Source organism: Phalacrocorax aristotelis, chromosome 2 (assembly GCF_949628215.1).
Source record: "Phalacrocorax aristotelis chromosome 2, bGulAri2.1, whole genome shotgun sequence".
Lineage (NCBI taxonomy): Eukaryota > Metazoa > Chordata > Aves > Suliformes > Phalacrocoracidae > Phalacrocorax > Phalacrocorax aristotelis.
In genome coordinates, this window is record NC_134277.1 from 43,948,197 (window position 1) to 43,962,556 (window position 14,360).

Genomic DNA, 14,360 nt, shown 5'->3' on the forward strand with positions numbered 1-14,360 from the left:
GTGCAACAATCAACTGCACTAATGGCATCAAGTTAACATCAGCCAAGTTATGATTAATAATTATGGTACTAAAGTGCACAAATAAGTCCTAAAATGTTCTGCCAGATATTTACATTTCATCTGTAGAAACAAAGACAAAGAACACATTCAGGGATTAGAACATAAAGGCAAATTCTGCGCCTCATCCTACAACATGTAATAATGGAGGTCCTACTCATCCTGTGTAGCTCTTTGTAAGTGAAGTGTGTAGGATCAGCTCTTTACAGCCAGATGAAGGAAACTGCAGTAAGCATGCACATACCTATTTCTTCAATATAGTATTTTCAAGAACATAGAAAGACACCATCAAAAACATCTCAAGTTATAGATTAAAGTTTAGGAATAAAATATTTTTTAAAAAGTTTTGCTGCAACCTGCTATCTCATCTAGTGTGTTTGCTCTCATGTCCAACATGACCGTCCCATTAAGAATACAGCTTCGCAGTTCAAAGAGACTGTGCAGAGACAGAGTTGCTACATAAGGCTTGCTCCATCGATCACCACCATCTTCAACATCCTCTTCAAATTTTAGCCACCTGAAATGCATACACGTATTTATATCTCTCCTGGAAGACAGACATTTTGGCAAGCAATCCCATTCCTTCTTGTGGCTGCTGTATGACACGGGACAGGAAATCTCATCAGCTCGTACCAGCTTTCATTTCCTCAGACAATCCAACAGATTGACAGTCACAAATTTTTATCAGGCTTTTTAACCACACTCAACTGTTTTAGTTTTTGCCCATTTTTTTTCCTTTTGGTTCGAGTAATACCTGCCTATTTACAAGTTCTTGTGTACAGTGTGAGACTGTGCCTTGTTACTTGATTGGCATATCTCAGTTTCATTGGTATTTTAGGATTAGAAAGCTGTCTGAAACACACCATATATGATGTTCAAGTCTCCTAGGGTACTAAGTCAGACATTTAAGAGCTAGGTAATCCTATGTGTGACTACAAATTGATCTTGATTCTGACTCACAGGCAATATCTAAATTGAACTTCTGCAAAAGCTAGCATGCAATAAGGTAAGAAGTAGTACTGAATGCAGAAAAATTTATTACAACGCATATGTATAAGGAAGCAACTAAACCAATATGGGCCGAAAATAATCGTGGCATCCTGTAATTCTCAAGCATGCAATCTGCAAAACATTAATCAAATACTACTTGAGGGACATATGTAAATACCAAGTCTTCTTTATGGGGGGGGGGGGGGGGGGGAAGGACACTAATGTATCAATAATAATAGAGCAAAGATATTTCGGAGATTGTAAATACCATGCTCCATGGCTAAGCGCCTGCATTTGTGACTAAATGCAGCTGTACCTTTCACAATGCGTGCCATGATCAGTTTTAGGAAAGTCAACACAGCACCAGCAAGACAGATGGTCTCCTGAGAAACCATATTGATTCCTTCAGAGTTGGACAAAAATAACAAAAATTTTATTTTGCTGTGCATGAATCGAGTGAACAACTCCTACAGTTCATGAAAATTCTGATCTAGACCTGGTTTGCAGTTCTTCGAAATAAAATCACTAGAAGACAAACCTCGAAACAATCTACTTTTACTACAGTCTTTGGCATACCTAGCCGTTTCTTTCCATTCATATTCTTCTCCATCCCTGAAGCAAAGTTCATCCATTTCAGTGAAGAGATCATGGGGAATGTGCTCATCATCATCTTCAGTACCCAAGATAAATTGCACTCGTTGGGATGGCGTGTCTTGGAGTGAAGGAGAAACCGAATAATTAAAAGAATTCATACTTCTATTGTGCAAGAAACACCATGTAACAGTTAAATCTCCTGCTCTAAGAAATATGCAGCACAATATCCTCTCCAAGAGGGAAGATTAATAAAAGAAACATGGACATTTCTTTAAAAGGAGGCTGTTTTCAAATTTTTCATTGTTTCTGAAAACAAAATATTTGGGAATTTATGTTTATGTAACCCAATTTGGTATATTTAGCTCTTCCATAGATTAACAATATGAAAATAAGCCTCACCAGCAAAACCATTAAGAAAGTAAAAATTGATATACCAAGGGGCTGGAAACCTTGTTTTCACTTTGATAACAAAATAGATGATACCATCATGACACAAACACGGGGCACAGAGGAAATGGGACAGGACAGATGGGGACAAAGACAAAACCAAAAAAAAAAACAGTCCAGGTTAAGCAAAAACACATATCTTGGTTTATGGGTACCCAAGTATTCATATGGTTAGAGTCACAGATTTTTCAATGGCCTATTGCTACTTACATAGGATGGAAAAAATTATTACCTTTCTTATTACATGGCTAGAGCATCATACATAAATTAGCACAGGAAAGTAGAAACTACACAGCTAAGATGTTGAGAAAATATTTTAACCTCTCATAGTATAATACCTAGTGGAACAGGCTCAGTAACAACTCTTAACGAAATTTAACTATCTTTATTGATTAAATAAGTGCTATGAGCAAAACTTTAAAAAAAATTATGAACACATGGGTTTAGCAATATTTTTAATACCTATACACAGATCTTGTTTCAACTCAAGGGTAAGCTTTCAAGTTACAAGGATTCAATAATGTAGTAAACACAGTGTTATCTCAAGGAAATTCAGAGATAGAAAATGCAGGTAAATCTAAATTTTAGGAATTTTACTTATTTCCCTGAAACGTCACTCTTGCAGCTGCTAGATCTGAACATACAACTGTATGCTTCCACTGCAGAAGGACGATCACCTTTTAGATTCAGGCATAAGGTTTAAATTACTAATAAACTTCATTCAGAATTGAATTTTGCTTTTGCATTGTTGTTCTGGCACACATCATCATCCAATAACATAATGCTGAAATGAGTTCTTGAATACAAACAACATTCTTTATCAATGAAGACCTGCACCAGATTGTTTCTGTCCCAAAACCATTATAACCCAAGAATCCTGCCATATCCCATGTATCCAGGATAGAGAAATGACTAGAGAAGTGAGTTTCTATCTATTTAATATTACTTGCTGCTTCAGAACCTGTACAACAGCAAGACTCACAAACATAAGATCAAAGAATAATAATTTGTATTTGGGAGGAGAAGCTTTGGAGATGGATGAAACTAAGGAGTGTAGGAAAATGGTAGAAGTGGACTTCCTGATGCATGCCCATTTGAAAACTCCTTTGTTTCAGGGTACTGGCTCCATGTAGAACATGGTTCTAGCCACAGAAACATGATAGTGAACAGTGTGTTGTCCACACTTGAAGTGGAACATTATACCATAACTTTCCCATTCATTACAGTCTAGTAATAAAAGCAGGTTTGAGGTCCTGAAGAAAAACTGCTACAAGTACTGCTAAATTGTTTCATTTCAGAGAATGATATGACAAAGTCTTCATCTCTGGAGGACAAGCACAGGGTAACTACTGTAAGTTTATTTTCAAGAGACACAAAGAACTCGCACAATGTATTTCTTACCATATGATGGAGACTCTCGGCCATCTTCTTTGTCAGTCTCTTTTTCTTTTTTTCTTCTGTGATGCCTGTGGCCACGATGCCTATGCCGTCGACGGCCTTGCTTTCCAAATGGGACATGAACTCCAATATACACAGCTCTGTGGCCTTTTCAAGGAAGTTTAAAAGAAAACATTTAAACAAAAAATTAACTCCTGCCCAAATTTAGTGTCTTAGTCAAAAAGACAAGGAGTTTGGTAAAAGAAACCCAAAAGCACTTGGCAAAACTACCTTTAGTGAAATATTACCATTTCCTTTCTGTCCTTCCCTGGTGTGTCAAGGAACTACTGCTATACTCATTTGCCTGGTAAACTGAATAAGAATACGGCCCAATTTAAGAACTCAGTTGTGAAAGAAGTAATACAGAAACACCAGTTTGACCTGTAACACTGAAAGAAGCTACCTGATAGACACCAGGCAAAGAAATTACATGACACTCCTCGTTTGCAGGGATTCATATCAGGATAGTCTTTACACTGGCAAGATGTAATCGCCTAGTTCAGCTTATAAACTTAAGAAATTACCCATCATTTAAAGCCTGCAAGGAGGTTTCTCTGCTTGAATGAACTCCCAATATTTCTTGAAGTAGTATATGACACATCTAGGTGAACCTGATGTTCAACTATACCATTAATTTAGTATCAGTTTAGGCGGATAAAAGGAACTTATATGTAGAAATGTACACCAAAACATCAAATAATTTTTTTTTATAAGTTGGGGTTTTTTTTTTCCCTATTCTAGAATTCTAAAATAAATTTAGGTGGTAGTGCATCCTCAAATTAGCATATAACTGCTCTTTAAAATGTGTGCTTTCAACACCTTGTTTTTCCCTTGACCTTTCACATTAAGGCAATACTAGCATCACCAACTTGGCAAAAGAAATCAATCAAACTGTTACAAACAAATTACTACCATGTCTCCTGGAATAGAGTTAGCATATACAATAACCTTTTCAATTCTTTTTAAAACAAACAATCTCAGGAAGAGACACATTAACTATAAGCCTGGAGGTTAGCACTAAATACTTTGTTTCATACTGTAGAAGAGTTACTACAGAAGACTGACATTAGCAAGAGGAAAAGGAAGTGGTTTTCCATCTTTTAGAGAGCTGCAAATTTCTAGAAGATAAGCAAGCGCTAGGAGTTGTGACTATACACATACATGCACGTATATATGTGTGTATAGTGCACAAATACTAGATTAAGGGTATTGAAGAGTTCTGGCAATTAAAGAGCTTTAAAGAAATAAAAAATTGTAGTATGTCAAACTGGTTTCCCAAGAAAAGCATCTCTAAGCCCAAAAATGTACACAAAACTTTCATAAAGCAGTATTTTTACAGCGCTACATGAGTAAAAAGACTAAGCAAAAATCAGCAACGATGCATGATTAAGTTCAACATGTAATTAATTTGGTTGAGATGCCTCTTCAAATTACAAGACCTGATTCTTGACAGACTTCCAACACCAGTTTTATTTAGAGTTGACTGATTGGCACTATGACTGAATCTGAAATTAAGCATATTAAAAGCTCTTTTTTTCCATGTAAGAGTGGAAAATAGATTAATTTGTTGAAGCATTCATCAGTCCTATTGATAGAGAGATACTTTTCTTCTGTGAGCCTCTTCCAACAAGAACACTCAGCCCCTGACAGTCAGCCTGACCTCCACCCTACACAGCTACTATGCACAATGCAGCTCCCAAAGAAATTAATGCACGTGTGACACGTGAACATATATCAATGCATTTGATGTATAACATCACTAGGTGGCACTATTAACAATGGTCACGTTATTGATACCATCGACATGTACAAGATGTAATCTTATGTATAGGGAAAGCAAAAGTACTAGGTTCAAAAATAGCTTCCTTACCCACCACACCCCACTCAAACCTGCCTGGTGCAACCAAGTGAACCACATTTGCAGCGAGTGGTAGGTATCATCCCTGTTAGGATTTTTGTTTTACTTTATGTATTCAATTAGCAAGTATTAAACTACAGTCATAAATATAGTTAAACAATTTTATTTGTTGTCAAAGTGTTTGCTTTTTTGCAGGAATTATGCTTTTACTAGAAATATGTTTTATTTTCTCTTAGGATAGAGCATTTTATATTATCAGCTTGTTTTAATATTCTTATTAAGACTGTTTTAAGCATGTGTTTTGGTCATTGCACAAAAAACTTGCAGGTGTTTACTTTCTAGAAAGTTTCAGGAATCTGAAATTGTTCAAGATTTTACCTCCTGAGAAATTAGGAGGACTTCCATATTTTGGTCTGTTTCCATAAATTAAAACAAAACCCCATATTGGTTTCTAAAGAACAAAAAAAAATCTACATTTTTTTTTCCAAGATCCTCCATCTTAAACAATTCACCTGCTATTGCAAATCTAGCATTTGTAATAGTATGATCATTTCCATAGTCAAAGACCATGTTGCTGCATGGAGGAGAGGTGGAACAAAGAAATGAGAAGTTGATCCTCTACTACAAAACTGGAGACTGACATTTTTTTCAATAGGAAAGTTTGGAGTAGAGCAGATACATTGCAAAGGGACAGGTAAAATCTAGGGGGAAACGAGCTGAAATAAGCAACAAATCAGGTTTTTAAACAACCTGCGACCATAGCAAATTGCTTTCCTACCCAAAGCACACTGATCTCTCAGCTATCACTACATCCAGGTGACTCATAGCTGCTTCAAGGCACACCGAGTAGGCACTGCCAACTTAGTCCTCAACCTGGGCAGCCAGCCCACAACCTACAATGCTCAGTATTACTTTCTACTCCAGAAGGAAACGTTAAAGATAGTGCCTTCTCACTACTTCAACAGGTTAGGGTATCACAAAGACAGGGGAATATGCTAGCAACGGGTTATCCTACCCTTCGGCCCACGCTGCCCAGAAGCAACTATTGTGTGAACGGCTATTTCCCTCACGTAGACACTGTCTCACAGGCAAATGTAAAACAAGAATAACTTCCTCAAATCACTTCTGTATATGCAAAGTGATCAGACTGCTACACCTGCAACTTTATTTTGGGACTAACGTGAAATGCTGACGAGCAAGATGATTTTCAGTGATTATTAAGTAAAATGCATAACAATGCAATGTGATTCTATCAGACTAACTTAAAGAAAAAACTTAATGTTGAAAGACAGCCTCTGAATTTTTTCATTTGTTTTTTGGAGTAAGCATGGAGGGTGGCAATACAATAAATTAACCAAGGAAAGTCTGGCTATTGTGAACGGCAGCTTATGAATGCACCAGTCTGTTCCTTTTTAGTATCACAGACATTCATAAACAAAGACATGTCCACTACTACTTAGGAAATCCAAAACTACTCCTGTTGAGTCTACTACCACAATTACCCAAAACCACAATGCAGGTATATTCAACTCCAAAAGGCAGGGCAAAACTGCATGATAAAAATTGGACAAACTTAACCTTAATTCTACCTCCATAAAGCAAAGCACTGAAGAGCCCTCTAAAAATAAGACAGCTGTATGGAGTAGGTCTGTGTTCCCTTAAGTTTCATTATTCAGATAAGAGTAATTAATGTTTACAGATGGAGAGATTGATTTACTTACAAACACATTTTACAAGGAAAAACAGAAAAAGAACAAAAACACAGGGATTTTTTTTTCCCTTCGTTCCCAATGAACTGGGCAAAACAACTTACAGTTCCCCCTTCACCCTGGTCAAAAAATAAAGCCAGAAAGGCAGGTAATACCTTTTTCGCTGTTGCTATTGTAACTCTAAAGATTGGAATTCCTATTACTAGCATCAGTATTATTTCTAAAAGGAACACAACCTATTACTTGAATACTGTTTTTAGAAGCTTGAAAGGTACAATTATGTGACCTTCAAAAATTTATTCACACGAACATCTGTACCGCAGCACCACTCTCAAGCAAAGCTTGTTCTAGAATTAAACTAATAACCAATAAAATTCGTAGACTGCCCAATACTACATTTAGTAATACAAAGCTCAAGAGATAATAGTTTATTTTAATCTAATGTGACTTTATCCAAGCTTAGCTGTTCAAATCCACAAAGAGTATTTACTACTTAAGGTCCTTATCAATATGAAATCTACATATTAGGAGCTTGCTACATGCCTCCACCACATGGTTGGTCTTACTCCAAAAGTCATTTTATACCGAAGTCCTATAGAATAGAAATAGAATATATAATATATATATTCCTATATAGTCCTATATATTCCTATATATTCCTATATAGAATATATAGTCCTATAGAATAGAAATGCAGAATAGAACATGCTCTAAGTAAGTTCCCTGATTTCTCCCCAAAGCCCTAAGAAAATGGTAATAGAAGACTTCTGAAGTCCAAAAGAGATCAAAAACATGTATCCAAAAATGCTCTGATGTGACAACCCTGTCAGTACAACTCCACACAGAACTTTCATTTTTCTAACCATTATTTTGTCAGCTGAATGCCTTTTAAGCTTCATATAAAGAAGGGTATTCTTCCCCATGTTCACAAGGGAAAACAAAGAAAATCAAGTTAATATCTTTGTGAATTCTCAAATCCCATTACTTAGAAATTTGAACTGCAGAGATCATACTTAATTACAGTTTTAAGAGACATTTGGAGGTGGGCTATCTGGTCTAATCTTGTTCAAAGTTTAGCCAACTTCAAAGCTGAAGCCATCTTTTTGACCAGGTTGGTCAAGAGGACAACAAGCAAAGCTGAGAGTATCCGTAAGAATAGATATCCTACAGCCACTCCAGACAACCCATTCCAACATATAACATACTGTGTAAAAAAAAATTCCTAATATCCAGTCAGCACTTCCAGTACTGCATCTTGTGCATGCTCCCCCTCACCCTTTCACTATGCACCTCCAACACGAGTCTGACTCCATCTTCTCCATAGGCTCCCAACAGTCTGCTGAAAACAAAAACTTTGTGACAAGAATTACTATTTTTCCCAAAATCTTCAGATAATAATCTGAAGATAATATCTGAAGATAGATAATTTATTATACATGGAAGCCTTTATTTAATCAAATAATGCCATAGTCTATCTTGCCTTAGCATGGAGCTTCCCAGTACGGAAAAACCAGAGGATCTGCAGGAGATATTCTACTATGTTTCTTAACACTGTGAAACAAGAAAAATGATGCAGCTGTAGAAGGGTTTTTTTTTTTTTTAAAAAAAGCAGCTATGTGCTGCTTAGTGTCTTCTAACTCACATCCTCAAACACATTACCCTAGTAAGAAGCATTTGAAATCTATCATCTTCTCACACCTTGACATCAATTCGCCGACATCACAGAAAGTACTTGTACGCACAAAGATAAGCTCAAAGCAATTTATTAGCACAACTTCTACCTTGCCACAGGTCTGCTCTGATGGCAGAAGCACACAAATGGGAAAAACAATCTCAGGAGGATGGAAGTAGTCAAGAATGCGAAGAAAGTATTTTCGTTGCCCAAAAAAACCTCACAGCCTTCAAGGTCTTCTCCAAATATTCTCTGCTCTAGAGAAACTTAACAAGTAGAATTCCTTGGTTACACCACCCCCTTTTTGTTTAAAAGTTAAATTATTTCTAATTAAAATTCTGAAAATTCACTCAAATACTGCTACTATGCTAATTCTCTAATTTTCTACTTAAAAGTAATGCTACATTTATTAAGTATACAACTAAATATATAATTTAATATTGATAATGAAATTCTTAGTGTGAGACAAACTATTTCAAAATAAACAGCAGTATATTACCTTATTTTACTAATGTCTTTAACACAAAACATTCCCAAGAAACAGGTGAATTATTTTTTTAAGGAATTAATGTATTAAAAGTTAATTAGTATTTTTATAAAATATTTTAATGTAATCTTGGTCTGCCATGCATGAATTGACTACAAAAAAAACCTATTATTAACAAGGATTCTTTTCCTGTGAATTGTTGTTAAAATAATTATTTGACAAAAATTGTCATCCCTTGCTTTCAGAATAAAACATTTGAAATAGAATTTTCTAACCAAATCTGTATAAGGGAGTAAAGGAAATTCCTTCACGGGACAGTTACATGCCATAGCTGGAACCCAAAGGTTCTCCACAGTGCAGCATGTTTTAGAATCCATTAAACCTCCTGGGCTCTGTTCTCTTAAAATCTCCTGTTGCCCCTAGTAATTAAGTATATCTGCGAATACACCCTTTATACTAAAATACTTGGATAGCTAAAATTGAGAAGCGTCATCCAAAAATCTCGTATGCATAGCATATGGTAAGGCAGCCCAGTAAGGGTTTTCTCACTACACCATGAAAGACAGCATCATATTATGCTGACTGGCAAAAGCAGTAAACGCCAGATTTCTCATTACACACAGAAGTGATTTTTTGCTGACTTAAAACCAAATATGAGTTGGTAATGGCAGTCATAAGAGAAAAATGCACTGAATATTTCTACTTGACACAATCAACACTATTCAAGGCATTATCGGAAATTCCATTAGACAGGCAGGTAGTTAACAGTAATATGAAAAAGCTTAGTGCCAGCTGACAGAACTACACAGGGATTCTGGCTCAAGGTCTTTGCAGCCCATTGCTGGCGCCAATCTCCCTTGCCTGGGAAAGGAGGAAGCACTTGGTACCTGTGGGAGGGGGAACTAGCTGCCCTTGCACCGTACATCTAAGTCAGACCATAGCTGGGCCCCACATTTTATCTGAGCCAGAGGTTCTTGGTCCAGCCTGTCTATGCAGCAGAGCTCGGGAAAGAGGATACGTACCCAAGATAATTTATTAGAGTTGTTTCTGTTGGAGAGGAAAAAACCTAGAAACATGCAATTCAAGTAGAAGTCCCATTAAGATCTAAGATTGGCCCTTGATCCACTAATAGGGAAACAAACATTCTCAGCCTTTCACAGACGTCGTACCCTGTAAGGACACAAGGCTTCCACTTCCATTGGCACTGTGCTTGAAAAGCATCTCAAAAGAAACATTTGCAAAGAAGATTTTCCCACTTCATCAACGGGTCACTAATACATTCTCATTACAAATTTGATCACACGCCTCTTTTACAACTGCTGCACACATCTTGCCCCCAAATACGTTTCCTGACATTTTAAGATTTGGAAACTATTACAGAGATAACCTTGCCTCGTGTAAGGTTTACCCTTTCCTAGAAAAACCCAAACTTTCACACTTTCTTCACAAAATAAGAAGTGTTCAGAAATTTAAAAACAAAAAATTAAATTTAAAAACCCACCAAAAACAAAACCTCACACTTTAAAAACTGTAAATGCTGTGAAACATCAGCTTTCAGTGAATTGCGAATAGAGAAACAATCCAGAAAGATCTGACACCCATCAAGTCACAGGTTTAGCCAATTTTGGGAACAACTGATTTTAAAGGGGCTAAAAATAGTAAGATGAATGTTATGAAAAGCCATCAAGAAACAACAGACTGCAGAATCAAGTACAGCCTCCTATTGCTTCGCCTCATCTCAAAAATTTTAAATTTGAGCAATCTGGGGCAATCCAGTTCACCGAAAGTTCTATGTTTCAATTGGTACTGTTTGGTAAAACTTCACTTTTATGGCCCTACTACTTGAATAACAATTTTTTCCTATGTTTTACATTATAAAACTGCAGTTAGTTACCTTTTTACAAAATTTCTGACACGGTCAGAACAGAAACATTACATAATGTTATCTCAGATCAAAGAATTTTTAAAACTAAAAAAAATGTTAGGACACAGTTTGTCATGAACTTTTAAAAAGCACTGCTTCCATCTTAGTCTATTTTATATTAAATATTTATTTTACATCTTTATGTAAAAGGCATTTGTTTTGAATGACGTCCATTTTTAAAACAACTCTCTTTTTAAAAGAAATGCTAAAATTAGCATGGACATTTCCCAAAACGGATTTTAAAGATTTAAGTATAACTGAAGTTATTGTCTGCTGCTGTTTTCTCATGAACTCCTTCAAGTTTAAATGCTGTTTCACTTTGAAAAATCATTACTAGAGGATAGACAATGTGATTGAACAGTTTTGTCTGTTTTAGAGGGTGAATATTGGATAATCTAGCCTTACTTGTTAGAAATTGTAACAATTCAAGGGTATACAAATTCAGTACTGCCTTCTACCTCTACAGAAAAAGTAGCTGCATACTGAAAAACTTATAGTTTGCTGGATCACCTCCTTCAAAGATTATTTTCACTTAAGGTTCAGTATTTTATAAAGATCTTCTACTTTAAATTGGCTATGTAAGAAGAGAAGCATAGCTAAAAAGAATTTTGATTCCCTACACATGCATTCTAGTTCCCATGCAGAAGTCACTGGAATTACTGAAGTCTACACTGCCCATAAAGCAACACCTAGATCACAATATTAAATAGATCTAAGTAATTACAAATGCTGTCTTCTCTGAGAATATTTTCCTTAAAGCAGAATAGAATACCATATACCTGATTTATATATCATGCAGACACTATACAATGTATTTTAAACAAAAATAAAATCAGAATATTAATACTAGTGTTATTCTAATGAATGACTTGCAAAGTATGCAAAATGTTGACTTAGTTTCAGTATGAATACTACTACTCAGTCCCAACTCAGTCAGAAAGACTGTGAAGTTGGATAACGTCTTCCTTAGGAAGATAAAACATCCTGTCAGCAGCCATTCATCAACTGGGGTATGCAGAAGGGTTCCTTAGCTGTTGAGATCATTCCACAAATAAGAAATTAACAAGTGTCTCAAGGACACTTGTTAAGAAGATCTGTTTGTAGAATAATGAGTAATTTCACTTGCCAGGAGCTTACAGTATGTCTTTCCAGTAATTTGCAAGTAGCTTAACACGCAAGTAAAAATTTCAGAATCTACAGTAATTCGTAAACACTCTGTTTGGCAGAATCAGAAGCAACTTCCAAAAAGATTGTTCTAGAAATTAGAATAACTCTCTGCCTCCAAAACCAGCAACAGATCAACACTGAAAACTGTGCCTAGTCACTTTGGGTACCCTATTGAGTTTTATGTCTACACAAGCAGGTTGCCAACTTTCCCTCTCAAAAGGCAGTGTGAAAACAGTTTTGATACCATTTGTTAAGGTTTGTGATGAACACCACAAGTAAGAAAAAAAAATAAGTGGAGGACAATTATTCTCTCTACACTGAGGTCTGATTACTGCATAAATGAACGGGACAAGAAGTCCTGAGGAACTTGCCTATGGACTGTATAACACAGGATTCCCATAGCAAAAGATATAAGTAAATTTTCAATGCAAATGTGACAAAGGTATAGCAATGCAGCCTAATACCAAAATTCACTTAATCACAATTGCATTTAAAATCATATTAGGAAAACATCCTCAGTTTTTATAACTTACAGAGAACCACTGAGCACAACTAACATTTATTTCTGAACGACAGGGCCAAAAGAATTTATTCTGCACCAGCTACTAGCACAACTGGTGCAAGTGAATGTTTTGTTGATGTTGCATATGACTCAGAGCATGTCTCACACCTGACTAGCTGTACTGTATCTGAATAGACATGTTTTTGCTTGCTCTCAGTTCAACCCAAACTAAGGAGCTGGCAATATCTTTCCATTACAGGGATATCACTAGAGAGGATGAAAGGCAGTCTGCAAGAATCATTAATGACCATCCTAAATTATTTTTGTTTTCAGAAAGAGTTACACATTTTCCTATTTTTGACCACCTAAAAAGATACAACTCCATGAGAAACACATTTCAAAATTTTTTTTTCTGTTAAACACAGTTGTTCTTTAGACCATTTAGGAGTCTTTTAAAGGTTCAAGCACTCATTCTATAGTTTGAGAGCCGTAAGAAACCTGTTCGTACTGCCTAAGTTAATACAGCCTATGACAGAACATAAAAATGTAAATACTGAGCACAATCTTAAAGCACCAGTAGCTACAAAGTCCTGTTGTATTACTTATGTTCACCTGCTCCTGTACAACTTGTTTTCTTGAAATATTTTACAGGAACTATTCATGGGTTTTCGAACAGTTGCAATTTAGATGCATCTGAAAAGGTAGAATAAAAGTAAACCTGCCACCTAAGAAGAAAAAAAAAAATCTCAGCAGTACATTTTACTACAAGTTGCCGGGTAAGTTCTTAGTTCCCCAAAGCCCTCTCAAAATACTGAAACAATTTCTAACTACTCATAACACGTTAAACTGCAAAACATATGTAGAGCAACTTTTCCACTTAGATATGTAATATTCACTTCTACATGGGAAAAAAATGCAGTGTTAATTATCTGTCCTTATCAACTAAGATTAACTTAAAAGCACAGCTGTTTTCTTAAAGGAAAAATAAGGCTCTAAACCATCACAGCATCACAGATAATAGGGTCACTTGAAATGTAAACACTACTTACACCTACCACAGGATAGTGTGAGAGTAGAGTAACTGTCAAATCACCTTAACTCTTGAAAGCAGTTTCTTGGATTTATGCCACAGAAAACTAGTCCACTGAGACACACACTCTTGACCTCAGACTGTTTCTGGAACAAGACATCTGCTATGTGTAAACTCCTTATCTTTGCTATGCCTATAACTGGTATGCTAAGAGTAGCAGAACATATCCCTTTTCCCTTAAACTGTATCTAGTAAATGTATTCTCAAATCAAGGTGGAAAACTAGCTACACATTTAAAGAGACAGGTCCTGGCAATATCAAGCCAAACATATTAACTCAAGTTTAAGAAAGCTTTCCTCGAACATGGTGCTTAACAGAAAATGCCTTTTACAAGATGGCATGAAATACCTCTGCCATTACTATTCTTGCCTTACTTCGTTATTACTCTCATTCATTGCAGCTTGAAGAGTCTGGCATCAAGTTAAG

The 14,360-nt window shown here is 36.0% G+C and overlaps 1 protein-coding gene across 4 annotated transcripts in view; it reads right to left on the reverse strand.

Annotated features, from left to right (window-relative positions):
• Positions 1-14,360, reverse strand: part of SLC4A7 (solute carrier family 4 member 7) — a 93,039-nt gene that overhangs the window by 38,648 nt on the left and 40,031 nt on the right. For all 4 annotated transcript variants that reach the window (XM_075083277.1, XM_075083275.1, XM_075083274.1 and 1 more), the window contains exons 3-5: positions 3,490-3,633; positions 1,624-1,759; positions 414-574 (exon numbers count right to left, since the gene is read on the reverse strand). In XM_075083277.1, the coding sequence (XP_074939378.1) occupies positions 414-574; positions 1,624-1,759; positions 3,490-3,633 (441 nt within the window). The remainder of the gene's footprint in view (positions 1-413; positions 575-1,623; positions 1,760-3,489; positions 3,634-14,360) is intronic.